Source organism: Homarus americanus, unplaced genomic scaffold (genome assembly GCF_018991925.1).
Source record: "Homarus americanus isolate GMGI-L3 unplaced genomic scaffold, GMGI_Hamer_2.0 scaffold48406, whole genome shotgun sequence".
In the NCBI taxonomy this organism is placed as follows: domain Eukaryota; kingdom Metazoa; phylum Arthropoda; class Malacostraca; order Decapoda; family Nephropidae; genus Homarus; species Homarus americanus.
Window position 1 is genome coordinate 4,455,911 of NW_024753828.1, and position 20,054 is coordinate 4,475,964.

General features: G+C 36.9%; 1 protein-coding gene across 1 annotated transcript; it reads right to left on the reverse strand.

Annotated features, from left to right (window-relative positions):
* Positions 1–4,233: 4,233 nt before the first annotated feature.
* On the reverse strand, positions 4,234–12,022 carry LOC121855534 (prolactin regulatory element-binding protein-like). The gene is made up of 8 exons (XM_042350514.1): positions 11,764–12,022; positions 10,528–10,789; positions 8,968–9,151; positions 8,564–8,750; positions 6,886–7,004; positions 6,001–6,238; positions 5,502–5,664; positions 4,234–4,727 (listed from the first exon to the last, which is right to left on the reverse strand). Exons 1-8 carry the CDS (start codon positions 11,899–11,901, stop codon positions 4,642–4,644), a joined length of 1,377 nt encoding a protein of 458 aa, XP_042206448.1. The 5' UTR covers positions 11,902–12,022; the 3' UTR covers positions 4,234–4,641.
* Between the last annotated feature and the right edge of the window lie 8,032 nt (positions 12,023–20,054).

Below are 20,054 nucleotides of genomic sequence, written 5' to 3' on the forward strand. Positions count from 1 at the left end.
GTTTTGGTTTGGCTGTCATACAGTGATCATGATAGAGAACTAGTAGTTAAAAAAAGGATACCAAAAGTGTCTGCATATATATACAGTATACAGTATATATATTGCACAATGCTAATACTTATGCAGTGAATGTTAGTTATGATAATCTTATATTAGGGGACTTTCATATTGTGGAGGACAGAAGTACAGGAGCTATCTAGTTTCCACTTTTAATAAATTGTATTCAGTCATGTATATTTTCTTCAAATTTAAATTGATCTCACCCCGATTCAAATTTATTCTGTGACATTTAAACACATTTCATTCAAACTCCGACTGTATTCCTAAGATATGACATGAAAGAACAAGAGTTAGTGATCATTGTAATATTTATGAGGGTGACACTCAAACACTGCACCTGTCATCCTTAACTGTGAAAGCTGTAAAATTTTCTTACATTGTAGGTACCGTAAGCCATCTTGTCATTAAGCATTAAGAGATTTACGAGAGCTTACTTTTTACCAACAGGACATCCCAATGGATTAAATTATACTGTATTTATAAGTTAGATTACTTCTTGTTTATCCTTTCCTTGTTGCTATCTCTGTCTTGCACTTCCATGTTTCTCTGCCCTTCTTTGAGGTTTCTATCACCTTGATTTGTCTCACAAAAGTGGGAGAAGAATAAACACAAACAAGTCATACTACTGAACATTATTTTCTCTCTGTAGGACTACTCTTACTCCAGGCCACTTCAGCAAAGGCCCCTCCACAAGATGACTATAAACTCTTACTGTAGCTGTATCACCTTGCTCTATCTGTGTCAATTCTGACTGACTGACTGACTCACTCATTGACATAACTTTTTGACCACCAGACATTGTTGCAATTTCTGATAAATTCTTGATCACTTATTTCACTCGCATGTTATTATTACATGACTATTAACATAGTGTATGTCTATAAAATGGATGGATCATCGCTTTGTGCACTATATATTGTCTGTAATGTTTCACTCTTATGACATTTCAAAGTTTGTTCAAAATCAAATGTTTCTATATTTTTTATTTATCTGCACTAATGGAATACTATCTCACATAAACACTTTCTTACCACCCCTCCCACACACACAAAAAAAAATATATATATATATATATGCTGATAACCACAAGGAAAGAAGAAAACACGAAGTTCCCAAACGCTTTCGTGTAATTCACATCTTCAGGGGCGAGTACAGTCTGTACCTGTACTCACCCCTGAAGATGTGAATTACACGAAAGCGTTTGGGAACTTCGTGTTTTCTTCTTTCCTTGTGGTTATCAGCATATATATACATATATATATATGTCAATAATACCACAAAATTTAGACGAGAGAGGACTGATTACGGTATCACACCCAGGTTATAACATACTGTAGGTGCCATGTACAACACACTTTTCACTGTATTATTGAATACTTTCCCTCTCTCCTCACAAAAATTTGTACAGTATAATATTTATTTATATAGAAACATTAAAAAACAACATTCTTAAGCACTAGTGTGTTTTAAGTTTCATGTTGGAAGTGAGTCTCCAAACTTAAAGTTGAATTTTAGAAGAATTATCATGAAAGACTAAATCTATAAGACTTATTTATTTATATATATTTATATATATATATATATATATATATATATATATATATATATATATATACAGTATATATAAAGAGAAACAAAATCAACCAAAAAGTTTCTCAAAGACTCAAAGTGATGCGAGTCATATTCTGAAAATTAAATAAATGAATTACTATATCTAGCTAGTTTACAATAAACATTCTAGATTATCACTTATGATTATTTCACTAAAATAGACAATACAGGTGACAATAATGTGGACAATTATACCATGGCATGAAAAGTTTCGTTGTGCAGCCTGGCGGGGTTTGGTGAGGTAACAGTCTAACCTACACAGAACTGGTCACTTTGTCATGTAAAGACCCAGATTACATAAATCCTTTCTTGCTCAGGGGTTGGCAACCTATAATATCATGGGGACAGTGTAAATAACAATGCTTTTTTTCATTTTTAATAAGACAGTTAAATATTTGCCACACACAAAAAATTTGTAAAAAGAAGGGTTAAATATATAGTAAATCTGGGATTTGGAAATGAAATTTACAATATAATTCAGTGTAACAACGGTGCTGTGTTGACGTTACAATTCTTTATTACCATTCTATTACAATCAGTTCATCACAATGCCATTTCTCCATATTCTGATGGTCACTAGATATGCACAACAAATACATCAAAACTGTCACTCATATCTTAAAAAATCTTATTCACATATTTGAACATACGTATTTTAATTTGATATTTCTTTGTTCGAAAACAACAAATGCTAAATCCTCAAAGTAATTTTTCTGAGACAACCAATTATCTATAATTTGTTCTAGCTGCATTTTATGCCCATATCCTTAGACCCAGAGAAGCTAGAATTGTTAAAAGTCAACTTGATGTTCATTTATCCTGAGTCAAAATCCACATTAATTAAAAAAAATTATAGATACAGAGAACTAAAGCTACCGAGGGAAAATTAAATGGAAAGAATAATAATAACAAAACAGTGAATGTGGGTCTCTTAGGCATGACTGTCCACAGTGTAGAGTGGGCTACAGTTTTGTACAGTATTAATAAACATTGGTGGAGCAAGTGAAGTATGACGGAATATACATACACCTGTAGCTCCTCAATTTAAAATTTGTTAGATGAAGTAAATACTGTGCATACACATCAAGAAGCACCAAAAAACCTTATCAACATTCCAGAGGTAATATTTTGACTTGGACAAAATCAACAAGTTAATTAAAATCTACACATACACTCCACACTGTACCATAATTACCAGAGCTATATACAGTACAGGTATTATAAATATGAATAATTTAATTTATATGACTCACATCTTATTGATTCATGCTTGTATAAGTACAGCGAATCCTTGTTGCAGGTCACCTCATGTTTCACTTATATACTTTGTTGATGAATTTGGGAACATATTCAATTATCTTTAAAAACTTTAAAATTTGGCTCATTTTGAGCAAACTTTATTTTCACTGTTAAAATAGTATTAAACCTTCATAAAAATAAGTGAAATACAGTACAGTATGTCCAATTAGTGACAGTTGTGCCTCAGATTAAAACAAAAACCACAGTATTGTGTTGTTTTGTTCAATGTTTCACTGTTCAGGACCACATGTATGGCATACGACAAGGGCTCTCTGCATAGTAACTAAACAGCACCTTATTTTTAATGGACGATAATTTCCATAAACTAGAAATAATATCCTGCCCAGACAGAGCTAGTCACTCTGTGTACTATATTTGGCATTACACACTGGCCATCTCTAAGTCTATTTCTTCCAACTGCACAACCCAGAATATTAAGGAAAAAGAAATGGCCACACATGCTTACGTTAACCTTGGTCTAACCCCAAATTTTATAATCAACAATCACAGGTACAGAAAAAATTAAATACAGCGGTCCCTCGGTTAACGAACACAATTCGTTCCACAGAGTCGTTCGTTAACCGAATCCATTGTTACAATGGGATATTGGGTAATTGATTCCAGTTCACAGAAAAGTACATACCAAGTAAAAAAAAAAATGCAGTAAAGTACACTTACTTTGAGGTGTGTATGTAGAAGGTTCCTGGTTGATGATGGGAATTAGAAGTAGGGGTGGAGGAGAAGGGAGAAGTGAAGGAAGTGGGGATGGAGGAGAAATCACCTTTCAGGGGACCCATGCTTGATGCATTAATTTCACCAATAAAATTTTAAGTTCACTAGGTGTAATCCAAGATTATTTTATTTAAATCAACACTGCACTGTGCTATATATTAACAATATGTTAACTAAATTTCAGAATGACCAATAATTTTAATGTAAAAATGCAAAAATATTCAAGACACCAACAAAATTGATGTTCAATCCACTGTAAACAAAGCCACACTGACGCCTGGTGGGTGAGTCAAGCGGCTGACGGGCACACATAGAACTAGTTCCCTGTACTGCATATATTATCAATATGTTAACTAAATTTTAAAATGACTAATAATTTTAATATAAAAAATGCTAAAATATTAAAGAGCACAACTTTCTTGATATTTACTCCATCTGGAAACAAATGTAAACATAGAACAGATTACTGAATTGGCAGACTAGTCCATCAGCTGATCAGCTGATGCTCACAACAAAACGTGTTTGTCGTAAGGATTTCGTTAATCGAAGTTTTGTTCGTTAACCGAATTGAAGATCCTTGTGGGAGGTAACTCGTTAACCGAAATTTCGTTAATCGAACCGTTCGTTAACCGAGGGACCACTGTATACTTAATTGACATAGGTTATATATAATGTCAAAGGAACAAAGAACAATAGAGTAATACTGAAAAAAAATCTCCAAGTAGTACAAGGCTGCTAATAGGTCTACTTAGATTTAGCTGAGCACTTCCTTATACAACCAAGCATAAATGACCAGCACATTGTAGCAGTCTACTGTGATTTTACAGTACAATATTTCACACAGTTCAAAATATAATATGTAAATATATGTAGGAAGAGTTACAAATTTATTACAAAATATTGAAAAAAAAATAAATAAAAAATCTTTGTATACATGATCTAAAGTCCTAAGAAGTTGGCTAAGAGAAATGCACAGCACAATATAACTGCAGCAAGGATGGCCACCACCCACACTGGCACCATTTCTGAAAAAATCACACCATCAGTTAATAATAATAATAATAATAATAATAATGATACTGTGAGTCTTTGCTATCCAGTACATTTTTTAGCTCATATGTTGTTTATGAATTAGGTGACACATTACAAAAGCTCTTGAAAACATTGAACACTAATTTTGGTGACCCAAGAATGGTGTTTCATTAAAACCTGATCATGGTAGCCATGTCAAACATATAGTAAGGACTCAGCAGTTAGTGTTGTTTCTCTAAAGCAACAGTTCTTTTTAAAGAAGGAAAAAGTTCTCCAGAATGTATAAGATGCAAAGAAAAAAAAGAAAAAATTAAAAAAAAAAATTACTGCCTTTTTATACAACATGATTGACAGGATGGCCTGAAGTTGCTTTCTGAACTTTACTGTATGTACAATATATCTATTATTTTTAAATTTTTACACTCGAGTAAACAATAAAATCACATGTATACTGTAGAAAAAAATTGCATGCATGCACACATACAAGCCCCCCCAAAATCACAGAGGACCAGTGATTCATTTAATAAGCAGATGACCACTGGGAAACAAACAAAAAGGTACTAGCACGTTCATGATTACTGTATTAATATTTTCAGCAAGTATGGTTCACATACACTACAAAGCTCCATAAGATGTGAATAATCCTGAAAGCATTTGAATCGGCTTGTGTTTGTTCCTAGTATTCATGTGTGTACACAAGGATGGATGCATGCACTGATATACAAACTGAAAATATTCCTGGTAAATATTTCTAAAGGTCTTCCTACCTTGTCTAGGAATGTGGTGAATTTTGAGGGAATTGTCACAAGAAATGGACAGAACTGAGGCATCAGAGAATCCTCGCACCATCTGTGACTCTTTATTTTCTGTTGGTAGCCATTCTAGTCCAGTAATGAACATACTATGGGCATCTTCTATTATGCGCAGTTGCTGGAAAGATTTTTCGACGTGAGAGACAGTTTAGTGACACATATACGTACAGTACTGTACTGTAATACTGTATGTAGAATGAACTTTCTTGGAAAGCATTATTAATCACACATATACTGACATCAAACTAATATTGCAATATAATGACTGTTCAGTAATTAGATAAAATATAAAAAATTATTGAAGAACAGTGTTCATTCCTTGGCAATGTGTACTATACAGAGCAGCTCACTTAGTAAGCTTGATCCAACCCCTTTGTTTCAGAACAAAATTAAGGGAAGAAGGCCCGCCCCTAATTTTAAACTTTCAACCTAATGGTTACTGAGACTGTATTACCTGTAAACTGAAGGCAATCAAGATATAAATGGTCCCACTCATAGTACCAGTTGCAAGAAAACGGCCGTCATCACTGAGTGAAAGACTGCTCAATGACCCAGTTAAGTTCTGGGTCCGTTCTTGGGTGTATGCTTTACCACACCACTTGGAAACAATCGCAGGATTTTTGGTGCCAACGATAGGGTTACTGACTGTAAAAAGACGAGTCTTGCTTGGGCTTCCCTCGACAGTACCATATCTGAAAGTGTGAACAGTTCCAAGTTAGAATGGTAACTTATAAAGTGTTCTCCCAAAGAAATAAAAATAGGGGGAGGCTAAACTTCTAGTGAAAAATGTTTTGGTTCATTGTGTAAAGTTAACCACAGCATCTAGCTATATACCTATCTATTTATCTTTACTTCTCTCACCCTTGTGAAGGATGTATCAAGGTGTATAGAAACCATAAAGGACAGGGATACAGAGGGGGGAAGACAAGTATAGGATGCATCATGAAAGGTTCAGACAACAACTAGAAGTAACACACACATCCTTCACTTACATTCTCTATACATTCTGACCACTATACTGTACAGTATACTGTATTACTGTTGTATTTTCTTCTTTAGTCTAACCTTAGTAACTCTCGTTACCAGTTCTTGTTAACCCCAATACTCTACTCTACCTACCTTGAATACTTTGGAACTTTTATAGGTGAACTGTGGTTACATAGTTTAGGATGAATCTAATGTCCCATCATACTAATTAAATACAATCCTAAGTTACAGAGTATATACTTATTAGATTGATAATTCAGGTACTTTTGAGTGTCTGTATATTGTATATCAATCTCATACAAACACGAGCCTAAACTGTAATACAATATTTCTATAATTCCACAAACATTACCTGGCACGAAAACATTTGTATTTTACACCATTTGTTTGTAGTGCCACCTGGATGAACTTCTTGCCATCTTTGACGTTCCAGACACAACATTCTCGAGTAGGCTTGCACACGGACACTACCTGTAAAATACCTAGACATTAAGCACACACGTCACAGTACAAAATGTACAGTTGGGGAATGTTCTGCGTAAGACACCCGGCTACAAGTTCGAACCTCTGAATGTGAGACCTACAGTAGTGAAGCAGTAGTCAGACACTCACCAAACTGGTAACTTCTGGTGAGCTTCACCACCTTATGTGGTATTATATCTTCTAAGCACTATCACTGACTGTTGATATTGTGATGTAATCAACTCTGATACCCCTCCCCCCTCTTTCACAGTTACCAGGTAGGCGAGTGTCTGGCTACTGCTTCGCTACCACAGGTCTAACATTCAGAGGTTCAAACTTGTGGCCTGGTGTCTTACACAGAGCATTCCCCAACTGTACAAGCAAGCAATGGCTGAAGACAATGTGGCTCACCTGCTGTACACAATAACATTACATCTAAAATATAAAGTGAGTTAGATTAGGAGTTACTAAATTTAATTTTGAAAACAAATTTACATATTTTACTGCTAACCATGATGACAACAATGACTCTAATATGCAGAACCAAGAAAAAACATTGAATATACAGACATAAGTGAACAAAATAAATAAAACATTAGTACTGAAACTGTAAGCGGTAAAAGGGATATTTTTTTAGTGTTGTTTGGGAGTGAAACATGTCATAATTTGTTAAGAATGATGAAACTCGTTTTAAATGGAAACAGAACTACATTAAGGATGTAATGTTGCCAGCGCAAGTGACAGAATGAGACGGGTGTGTAAGTTTGGTGAATAATGATATAGAATGCAATTGGGTGGTGAGTCAGTTACTGTTTACAGATGACCCTGTTCTTATAGGCAAGATGAATGAGAAGTTAGAAATGAATGTTAGGGAAAGAGTTTAGAGGACGGTGAACTATGAGAGAGCCGATAGTGTACGTGAACAAAAAAGTATATAATTCTGAGAAAGATGAGTCAAGGAGAGAGGGGAAGTCAAAGGAAATGGAAGGGTAGGGTAAAGGATGCACAGGAAGTAGTAGTGTGTATAAATGTATGGTGATCATTGTGTCATGATTTTTGGGGACAGATGTGCTGCTGAGGGGTAATGTACAGTTATGTGAGGTGACAGGAGTAAACCAGATGGCTTTTTATGGTAGTGTTGTGGGAAGGGAGAACCACAGCAGAACATGCTTGTCATAATAATAAGAATGAATTAATAATAATGAACGAAGGGAGATTAAGTGTATACAGTACTGTAATTGGTATTAGAAGACTTAAAAGTACACTGTAATAATAAAATAATAAACACAAGTCCAAGATAAATATTTAATATTATAAAATTAGCATTAAATTCTAACTCAACAGCTGACAAAAACACAAGTCTCAGGATCATCATGCAATCTGATATAACACAAAAAAGCAGCTTCTATAAAAATTTATTTAGGTTAGGTTTTATATGTTAGGTTAGTTTAGTTATTTGTGGTACTGCAGAGTTCCTGAGCATAAAAAGCTATACAGTACAAGGTATTGTTTGTTTACATGTACAATACAAGTACATATCATTATTAAAGAAAAGTACTGTACTGTACCTGTTTGCCATCTGGTCTGATATTTAAATCATCTACTTCTTTTTCATGTGCTTTAATTTCTTTTATTTTCGTCATGTCTGGTATACTCCAAAACCTAAGGTGACCGTCGGTACCGCCAGTCACCAGGAACTTATTATCTGAAGATATTCCACAACACTTCTGGTAAGCCTCGTCATCAGACTTCTTCCTGTAATAAATGAATGGAGGCGTCAAATTAATGCTGATTAACCTACACTATTTATTGGCAGGAAAAATCAAAGTACTTTTCCTCCAGAGTTGTCCTTTGAGGTAAAACATTATTTTACATACAGGTTATACTGTACTTGTCTATTTTTGTTGAGCTAAAAATTGTATAAACACGTTTAAGGCCAGTTATTGTTGCATTAAACAATAATTAAACTTACTTAACAACTGTGATTGTAGAGCAGAGTTTCTCCACATCAAAAGAGAAGTATTTATTTCCACGAAGAGTTGTATTAAGGGATCGTTTTCTCTTTTTTTCCTCTCTTATATCTTCCTTCTCTGTTGAGCCTTCTTCTGCACTACGTTCACTGGTTGTTCTCCTCCTCCTCCTTATTCCACTGTGACCTGGCAAATTAAACTACATTAAACACATTCTAGGTAACAACATATAAGCTGTGAGAAAGATGTGTATGTGCCATTGTTACATAAGAAACCAAAAAAGTTGTGGAAATATAATTTCAGTGCTCTAATGCGAATTAGAAATAAATAAAATAAACTACAGTATAAAATAAGAAAAATTAAGAGTGTGAAGTGAATTGTGTGGGATAGGTGGTGGGAGGTAGGGTGGCTGGACAACTCCCCCCACCCCCTCCCCCTCAACCCAATCAACATGACAGTATGCAATTTCACCATAATTCTCCAATTATTTACATCACAAAAATATTATAGTAAAATAATCAACTTTCCTGAAAAAATCACTCGCCCAACCCAAATAAGTCATTACATTGTATTAAATTCCTGGAGCCTTGTTTACAAAGTGCAAGCCGGTGATTGTCCTCGCCCTCCCTCTCATGCAATTTGTGGTGGGTTGACCCCCTATTTGTCATATTTTGACTGGACTATAAGTGGCACTTGAGTGACTGTTGCATGGCCATGTTAGAATTCAACTTCGAACATTGGTGAAGGTCCTAGATCAGGGAAAACAAGACCATACAGGAGGATATAGGTCTAGAATCAGGGACAACAAGATCACAGGCACTCTTGGTGAGAAAGTCAACAGTATCAATGTGTACTGAAGCTGCATGATATTAATCCACAGAAAATACAATACTGTATATAACAACAGCTGACCATACTTCAATAATGATGAATGTCTACACTCAACACCAGCCCAAGGCCTTCAACATGAGCCAACTTCAGTCATTCTATCTACTAAAAGCCAATTTCTACCTGTTTTCTAAATACAATACTGTAATATATTACATTACAAATAACCATAAACAGGGTGCCTGTATAAGTCATACATAAGGAATTGTGTCATAATCTAATACATGTAGTAGCTGACAATACAACACACACACATTCACAATGTAATCCAAATTTCATTACAGTATTTCAAAGGTAATGTAAAATTACTCATTTGTTCGTTACAAGTAAAGTAGAGTGATTCTCATAAGGGACCAACTGGTATCATAATTATGGTTCGTGACACTGTCATTAAGCTGTGTCCTTTTTACTGAATTTGTTTATAAAGAACAAGTTGGTGCCATGTTTGTCTCTCACAACTTAATTCCTTTCAATATCGAAAAAAATAATATTCTGGACATGAATGTCTTACAGTTAACATTACTGTACAGTATATCTGAACCAAAAATGTAGATACAACAATTTAAGCCTGATATGTTTCCCATGTGTTTGTATCTATCTGTCAATTCACATTACTGTACCTTGTGTGTGTGTGTATGATCCAGAATCTGTATAAAATTTAAATTTAAACTAACCTTTATCCTTTGCCTTAGGCATTTGTTGAGAGAGTAGGTCATCTTTTTTAACAGTCTGTAGGATTGGCTTCAGTTTCATAATATTACACTTTTCCTCTAGTCCCACTGCGAGAGAGATGACCGGTGCCGTCATTCTGTTTGAAGCTGCAGTGATGGCTCCGGGCCACCCGACCATGTTGGAGATGCAGTCATCGCCGACATCATAAGAGAGGACACGTTCACCCACTGTCTGTGTCCCATTGTGATAAAGCTCCAACACATCCTCAAAAGTGAAAAGAAGAAAGTTTTAAGAGTTATTACAGTAATAGTCCTGAAACAAATATCTTACAAATGGTTGAACTTACCATATGTACCAACCTGTTATGAAACATTGTATAGTACACAATGTTACACCTGGCAGAGCAGCAATTAATTAACTGCAAAATGTTCTAAGATCGTCAGGTTAAGTTTGGTTATTGTTTAATGAATGAATTAACGTTGCACTCTAACGGCTGTTATGAATACAACTCATACAGAGGAATTGAGGAAGATTATTTTTATTCTAAATTTTATATTTGGGTATCATTATGTAAAAACAAATACTAAGCCTTTAAATAAGTTATAAAATGTTGAGAAAGATATTCAGCACTAGCAACTCTACTTGAACATTAAATTCTAGCATAATGAAATACTTAAGTTACAATTGCTGAGAATGATATAAGCTTTTCTCAGATAAGGAAATTTTTTTTAGTTCTATATCAAAACATTTAAATTAGCCAGGGGCATTTAGGTGTGGAAGAATGTAAAGAATTACCAAAAGCTGTTAGAAGTTTATTGGTAAAGGTGGAGGAGATGGTTATAACTAGAATTGTAATAACATTTCTGGAGATGTTATTTGCATGCTACTGCATTAATAAGAAAATGTGATCAATGCACAGAACCTGACCTACCGTAGCTAACTATATACAGTTGTTTAACTATATGAAGTTGCTAACCGGATCTCCATTACAGAAAACGATACTTACATTTACATTAAGGTGGGTGGGGCCTTAAGATGGTCTTGATCCTAAACAAACACATAACTTACGATAACTAATGGAAAATAAAACCATAATTGCATGAGGCTAAATGCTATCATCCAAACATCTCTGGGAAAAATGAACGAATTTTATAAACTCCTTCTGGTTATAACTGTCTCCTCCACTTGTATCGTTTATTTCAATAGATTTACCATTCAGCAAACACTGTACTACTTACAAACTGATTCCTTATGCCAGTCTTAGCGGCGCCTCCTCCACCACCAACCACAACATGTCTGCCAGTCACAGCCACCACAGCATAGGCCGGGAAGCTCAGACTCGCCACCTTCTCACAATATTTCTGTTGGTCTGCCATTTTATTAAACGAGGGACAACAAATGGCCAGATCAACGGGGTTGTTTCTCAGTAACACCAGACGGAGTTGCCATCAGCCTCTCGACCCGTCAGATGATTTTTGACAACAAACACGTCAACTCCAACACTATACCAAGTTTGCGGTATGGTGCTCCCCTCATATGTTTATTATTATTTTATCACTTTACGGTAATTATTATCATAAATATTGTGTAAAACACAACAGTTATTTTCATAAAATATAAATTTATATCAATTAAAAATTTTTTTTATAAATAACTTTATTTTACATTTTACTTAACACGGAAATTACGTAATAAAGATAGCTGGCATAAAATTTATGTTTTTTCTTAGTTACTTAAACTTTCCTACTTTGATTATTACATACTTATGATTATTAACTCAAGTTTATAAACTAAATACAGTAAACTACTGCAGTACCTATAAGATATATATTAAGTGCTTGAAGAGCACGAGAGAATTCTATTTAGAAAGACATACTTCATTAGGAATTTTCTCATAAATTTTAATAGTTGATAGACTCTTGCGATTACTAATCTTGTAACACGTTTAAAGACTTTAATTGTTGAAGCGTAGCAACAGCATTATAACGTCAACGTCAAACGTTAGGAAATGAGTTTTCAGCGACATACCTTTGCCATTCGTGCACACCTGTACTTACTGTAGTGTATACGGTGCAGTATATATTTTATAATTTGAATTCAGTACGCCTCAAGGGTGGCATACTGGACCAATGTGAACTTACGTGATAATTTATACCAACTAGATATCTATCGTTCTTTATTTTTGTTTAAATTCATTACAAAATAAACCTTGACAAAATATCTAGAAGTTCTAGAGAATCTAAATTGAATAATGGCGGGATCCTATCATCCTACCAGGTCACTGGCCACCTCTAGTGGGTGGCTGTTAGGCAAATTAAGGTAGGTCAACATTATCGACTCGTATCAATTTCAAACTTATCATAACACGGTTTCGTGATAAGGAAATCTTGCCTGACAAACTTTGGTTCCTTGAAACGATAACAGCCTACGTGGACCAGGGATTACCAATGGATGTGATGTATACATGGATTTTTCCATGGCGTTTGATGAAGTCCCGCATGAACGACTAGCCTTTAATATCCAGGCATTAGCAGGCAAGATTTTGAAGTGAATTAACATATAGAACATAAGGAAATACTTCTTCATACAGGGTGTAATAGACTTACTGAACGGTCTACCAGCCCAAGCTGTGGAGTCACTAACAGTACTGCTGGGGGTCAAAATAGCCCTTGACAAAATTATCAAGAACAATGGAAGGATCCTACACAGGCCACTGATCTATTCTCTACATGGCCACCTCTAACTTAGTGGATGGCCATTATGTAGATGTAGTACAGTTAACTCTCATGCGTTGGTGACAAATAATTACAGTAATACGTACTGTACTGAAAACAACTGCAGTTTATGATAAACAAATCTCAATTTTCGTCTGAATGTTTAGGTTAAAATGGGTAAAGTTTTCAATATGAGTAATATCACATTTAACTTAAGAAATATAGTGTAGTATTGTTCCACCTTGAATCTGTCACAGCTAGTTTGTTCGTGTAACATTAGACAAGGTGATCGGGGTATATGTTATATGTGTCTCGTGATAAACAGGTGATTATTGAATAAAACTGTCATACAAGTCCAAATGACTATACTGGTAATCTGCACATGGTTACTTTGTTGGGTTGCCTGTGGTTGAATCAGCTTACTGTTTGATATTATACCGTATTATATACTGTATATTGTATACCTGCACTGTTTTTGTATTGTGAGTCACTGTAAACTTCTGTGGTGATTTAAATAAATGTCTATCAATCTAACAATATATGCATGGAGGTTTTGCTGAATTTCTATCTATTTATCTTACTTTTAACTTCACTGTCTATCTAATGTCAAATACCCGCAGGTCCAGGGCGGATGTTGTGGGTCGCGGTCCATTCACCTCCTGAAGGCATATCTTCGTCCGAAAACCTAAAAATAACCTTCCTCTTTTATCATTTTAAAGAAATATATAAAAAAAAAAAATTCTAACATCAGCAGTGTCAGAGACTCATAATACGTAGACACGAGTAAATAAATAAAGTTGAAAAAGATGTGGTGCGGGTCTCTTCCTTAGAACACAAACTGGTGGTTCATTTTAGCTTTCCGTAAACAGACACTTGTTGGAGTCACTGAGGGAGTGTTCAGTTGGCAGGCGGCCTTAGTGGTGTGAGGGAGTACGTTGGTTCGACACCAGCGCCACAAAGTCGTGTGGTTGAGCACTGTGGTGGATGGATAACTTTGTAGGTTATTAGCTTGAAGTAGTAGCAGTTGTTAACGAGCGTACCAGGATAACACTCATGTAACCACAGCTAACTATGGAGGTATGTGATGAAAGCTAAACCCCTAAAATAACTTACAGGAAGCTAAGTAAATGTATAATTTATGTTAAATTGGGAGTGTTTGTGTATGTAGCAATTCATAAACAGTCGTAAGCTATAAAGACTATTGAAATTAAGTAAGATTTGGTCGAGTCTTTTTTGTGTAAACTTGGGGTCAAACCTTCCTAGAAACTATGTTAGGTAAGACTACCCATGAATTACTCAACAGCTCTCTGGTAAAGTTTTATTTGGCCATAACTTAGTACCGTGGGAACCAAATTTTACCCTCGGTTGCTGACTATTAATTCTGCTCTCTGGTGCACCTTATACCATAAATATTAGGGTACTGTAACACCCTCAGCACCCCCCCCCCCATCCCCTCTTTGCGCGTTCATGCCATAACTTGCCCAGTAACTAGTTAGGGCTTTCGTAATACTAGGAATATTAGATACAGGGTTTTTGTTTAACTACTGGACTCAAACAGATATATAGATAGAAAGATATTAATTCAATAAAATTGCCATATAAATTTTAATGATTCAGCATGTATATAGACAGTACAGGTATAGTGTACATAATGCACGTATACAATGTACACAATACAGGTATACAATGTACGTACATGGGCAATGCTCGTACACAATTTACATACTGTAGACAATGCAAGTGTACAGTATACGTAGACAGTACAGACATCCAATGTACAGAGTGCAAGTATAAAATGTACATAGACAGGACAAGTATACAAAGAACACATAGAGGCTACACAAAACAATGGTACACAACAAGATCAGTGGCGAAGAGGATAAACTAAAGTACATTTACAACCAAGAACAACCTAACAAAGCCACCATAGGTCTTGTTTCCATTAAGTAGTAAATGTAGTCAAGTGAACGTAATATTTATCTATTCATCTCTCTATTTTGTTGTAGACGTTAACGTGGTGATTACTAATACAGGTACAGTATAACCGAATATAGTATTGTCAGGTGAGGCTTGTTCCGTGCAGATTAGGTTAGGTTAATGTTAGGGTTCGTTAGATTTGGTGTGTTAGGCCAAATTTAGTTAAGTTAGCTGTGGTTAGTTTGTGTATTGGTCATTGCATCTCTTCTGGGACAGCAGCTTCAATTTCATTCATCCATCTCTCTTCCTTCCTCTTCCACCCTATTAGGCGTAAACAAATGTAGGTTTTACATATTCTCTAATCAGTTTTTTTTGTTATTATTGCAGCCTTAAAATAAATGAGATAATGGCGTCGAATTTTCTTTGCTGCCATGTTAGGTGCGGTCTCTCATCTAGTACTGAAGAAGGATGTATGTATCGTGTTTGTTGAAGCTGATTTGATATTTCTTTTCAAATATTTTCAATTAACGTAACTTTATGTTTTCTTATGATTGTGCAGCACTTTATTGTAACTAGGAGAGCTACTCGTGCAGTAGGTTAGGTTTAAGTCATGATTCACTACAGTACTTGGGTTAGGTCAGTTGGGTCAAATTAGACTAGGCTTTTTAGGTTAGGTTAGGGTTAAAAAGCTAGGCTAGATCTCTTTAGGTTCGTCTAGGTTATTTATGTTAAGTTAGGTTAAAGGGGTGCAGTACACACTCACATTGCGTCCTAAGTTCCCGATTCGCTGTAAACGAGCTACCAGCACCTAAATATACAGTTGGAGAAGTAAAGATGGTCGAGTACAGATCATACTGCCTTCTTGTGTACTGAAGGCTTCATATACAGTGTGCTGTATCCACACTGTCCCTAACGGGCAGTCATGCCTGTGGGACCCACTTACACTTTCAAGATAGGCAGGTTATTTGTGTTAGGTTGGGTGAGGTTAGGTAGGTTTGGTTGGGGTAAGACCACAATGAAAATAAAGTTGGGCTCTTGTTGGTTTACTTACTGTTTACCTTTGTATACCTGCACTGTCTCTACATTGCTTCTATACTTGCACTGTCTGTGTATGTACAGTCACCCAAAAAAGTCCTGTCGTGAACCATGAACCCCGAGATTCAGACTCTTGAATCCGAAGCATTTATGGACAGAATAATGTATCAGTGTCTACTGCTTCGGGTTCACGAGTCTGAATCGTGGTTCGCGACAGGACTTTTTTGGGTGACTGTACATTGTTTACATACCTGCACATTGAGTATGTTGTTTGTATACCTGCATCGTCTGTGTATTTTGTTTATATTGACAAACTAGGTGAGAGTATGGGTCGCTGTCACAGTGTAAACAAAAGGCAGAATAGTCGACCTTGGTACTCCGGCCTCAGGGGACACACCAGCGTCCTAAACTGGTTACCCTTGCTTGCTGATTTCACTAGATAGATGGATACACAGAGTTGGATAGATAGGCAGATAGATGGATAGATATGGCAGGTAGAAGGATAAATAGGTAGATAGATGGATAGATATGGCAGGTAGAAGGATAAATAGGTAGATAGATGGCTGGAGAGATAGAGTCAGTTAGAATGACAGATGGATAGATGGAGTATTGGATAGACAAAAAGATAGGCTTTGTACAGCAGAGCACCAGTTTATGGGGTAAATGTGGCGGTTGTTTCTACGTATTCAGATAAAGTCTAGCACGCGATATATCCCCGAGTGCCTTGGTTAACTGTCCATATACTGTAGGTTGGGTTGGGTTAGATTAGGTTGGGTTGGTTAGATTAGTTTAAGTTAGGTTAGGGGGTTAGATTAGGTTAAATAGGGTTAGGTTGAGTTAGGTTAGGTTGCTCCGTAGGGGATTGTAAGGACATGGAAAAATATCAGGAATTAAATCTTCAGTTTTAAGCTGTTTATGAAGCGTGCGGGCCAAGGGTGAGTGCCATGTGTGTGGAGTGAGGGCCATGTGTGTGGTATGAGGGCCGTGTGTATGGTGTGAGGGTCATGTGGGTGGTGTAAGGGCCATGCGGGTGGTGTGAGGACCATGTAGGTGGTGTGAGGGCCATGTGGGTGGTGTGAGGACCATGTGGGTGGTGTGAGGGCCATGTGGGTGGTGTGAGGGCTATGCGGGTGGTGTGAGGACCATGTGTGTGGAAGATGTTTAAACGGAGGCAGGCACGTGTGTGTAGGTGTAAACAAACTTGCTGAACACCTGAGTCTGGTCCTGTGTTTATGTCATGAGTGCCAGGGTGCCAAAGTGCTAGGGTGCCAGAGTGCAAGGGTGCCAAAGTGCAAGGGTGCCAGAGTGCAAGGGTGCCAGAGTACCAGGGTGCCAGAGTGCAAGGGTGCCAGAGTACCAGGGTGTGTCGCAGCCTGAGTTCGACACGAATCATTTATAACAGCAAAACACGGGCCAATTTGACCATATTTAACTAATAACAAAGACAAGTTAAGATTTATGTTCTGTCCGACGCTCATACAGCCAAATGTAACCTGCTATCACGCAACCTATCCTAACCTAACCTGCTATCACACAACCTATCCTAACCTAACCTGCTATCACACAACCTATCCTAACCTAACCTGCTATCACACAATCTATCCTAACCTAACCTGCTATCACACAATCTATCCTAACCTAACCTGCTATCACACAACCTATCCTAACCTAACCTGCTATCACACAATCTATCCTAACCTAACCTGCTATCACACAATCTATCCTAACCTAACCTGCTATCACACAATCTATCCTAGCTTCAACCTGCTATCACACAATCTATCCCTAACCCTAACCTGCTATCCACACAATCTATCCTAACCTAACCTGCTATCACACAATCTATCCTAACCTAACCTTATACTGTCACACAATCTATCCTAACCTAACCTGCTATCACACAACCTATCCTAACCCTAACCTGCTATCACAATCTATCCTAACCCTAACCTGCTATCACACAATCTATCCCTAACCTAACCTGCTATCACTGTCTATCCCTGGTCTAGTTTAACCTAACCTAACCTGCTATCACACAATCTATCCTATCCCTGGTCTAGTTTAACCTAACCTGCTATCAACAATTCTATCCTATCCCCTGGTCTAGTTTAACCTAACCTGCTATCACACAATCTATCCTATCCCTGGTCTAGTTTAACCTAACCTGCTATCACACAATCTATCCTATCCCTGGTCTAGTTTAACCTAACCTGCTATCACACAACTATCCTATCCCTGGTCTAGTTTAACCTAACCTGCTATCACACAATCTATCCTATCCTGGTCTAGTTTAACCTAACCTGCTATCACACAATCTATCCTATCCCTGGTCTAGCTTTAACCTAACCTAACCTGCTATCACACAATCTATCCTATCCCTGGTCTAGTTTAACCTAACCCAACCTGCTATCACACAATCTATCCTATCCCTGGTCTAGCTTAACCCAACCTGTCCTGCTATCACACACAATCTATCCTATCCTGGTCTAGCTTAACCTAACCTGCTATCACACAATCTATCCTATCCCTGGTCTAGCTTAACCTAACCTAACCTGCTATCACACAATCTATCCTATCCCTGGTCTAGTTTTAACCTAACCTAACCTGCTATCACACAATCTATCCTATCCCTGGTCTAGTTTAACCTAACCTAACCTGCTATCACACAATCTATCCTATCCCTGGTCTAGTTTAACCTAACCTAACCTGCTATCACACAATCTATCCTATCCCTGGTCTAGTTTAACCTAACCTAACCACGTTTTCTTAACACTGGACCATCGGGATATATAATTAAGAATCCGGAAGAGAGAGAGCTCTAGACATGCGATCCGTGGTAGGTGCTGTCGACAACTGAGATATCCACAAACCGGTATGTTGATATTCATGGCTGAAGCGACTACGACACTATTATATTTCTCTACAATAATAATAATGATAATAATAATAATAAAATATATGAATGTTTAAGTTTATGTAGTGATTTTATTTATTATCATTGAGAGAGAGAGAGAGAGAGAGAGAGAGAGAGAGAGAGAGAGAGAGAGAGTTTGTTTAAGGAAAGACTCACTCGCCACTTCCTGCTATTGACTGGTGGTGGTGATGTGTTTGTGGTGATCTTAATACCCCTCCTGGTGACACACACACACACACACGTAGACACACACACACGTACACACACACGTAGACACACACACACGTACACACACACGTAGACACACACACACCATACACACACACACGTAGACACACACACACACACACACACACAACAAGAGCTCTTCTTCACTGTTTATTTTTACTGATCAATGTATGAGCTGACTGTCAGACATTGTGAGGGAGCTTATACGTGTGTGTGTGTGTGTGGTTCGTGTGTGTGTGTGTGTGTGTGTGTGTGCTTGTTAATCAATGTATCTAGTTAATGTTGTTGTTTACTTTAATTGTTTACGTGTACATTTTGAGCCTCCCTTTCCTTCCTTCCTTCCTTCTTCATTTTCCCTCCCTCTCTCTCTCCTACCTCCATTCTTACCATAACTTCCTTCTTCCTCCTGTTTCCGTCCGTCCGTCCGTCTGTCCGTCTGTCCCTCCCTGTCACCATCAAGCAGGTAAAAACATTAATTAAAGTTGAGTAGGGAACATTAGTACCACCTGTTTCTCTTTATCTGTTCATGTAAGAGAGAGAGAGAAGAGAGAGAGAGTGTACCACAGCACAGAAACATATCAAGTATTCACCACAGCGCAATTTTAGCACGGAGTCTGCGTACATCTTGTGGCTTCCAGCAAGTGTTTAGTTACCTGTAGTACTAACCAATCACCAGCTAGGTCTGTGTGACGTCACCTGTTGCCTCGGAAAGGGATTGTAG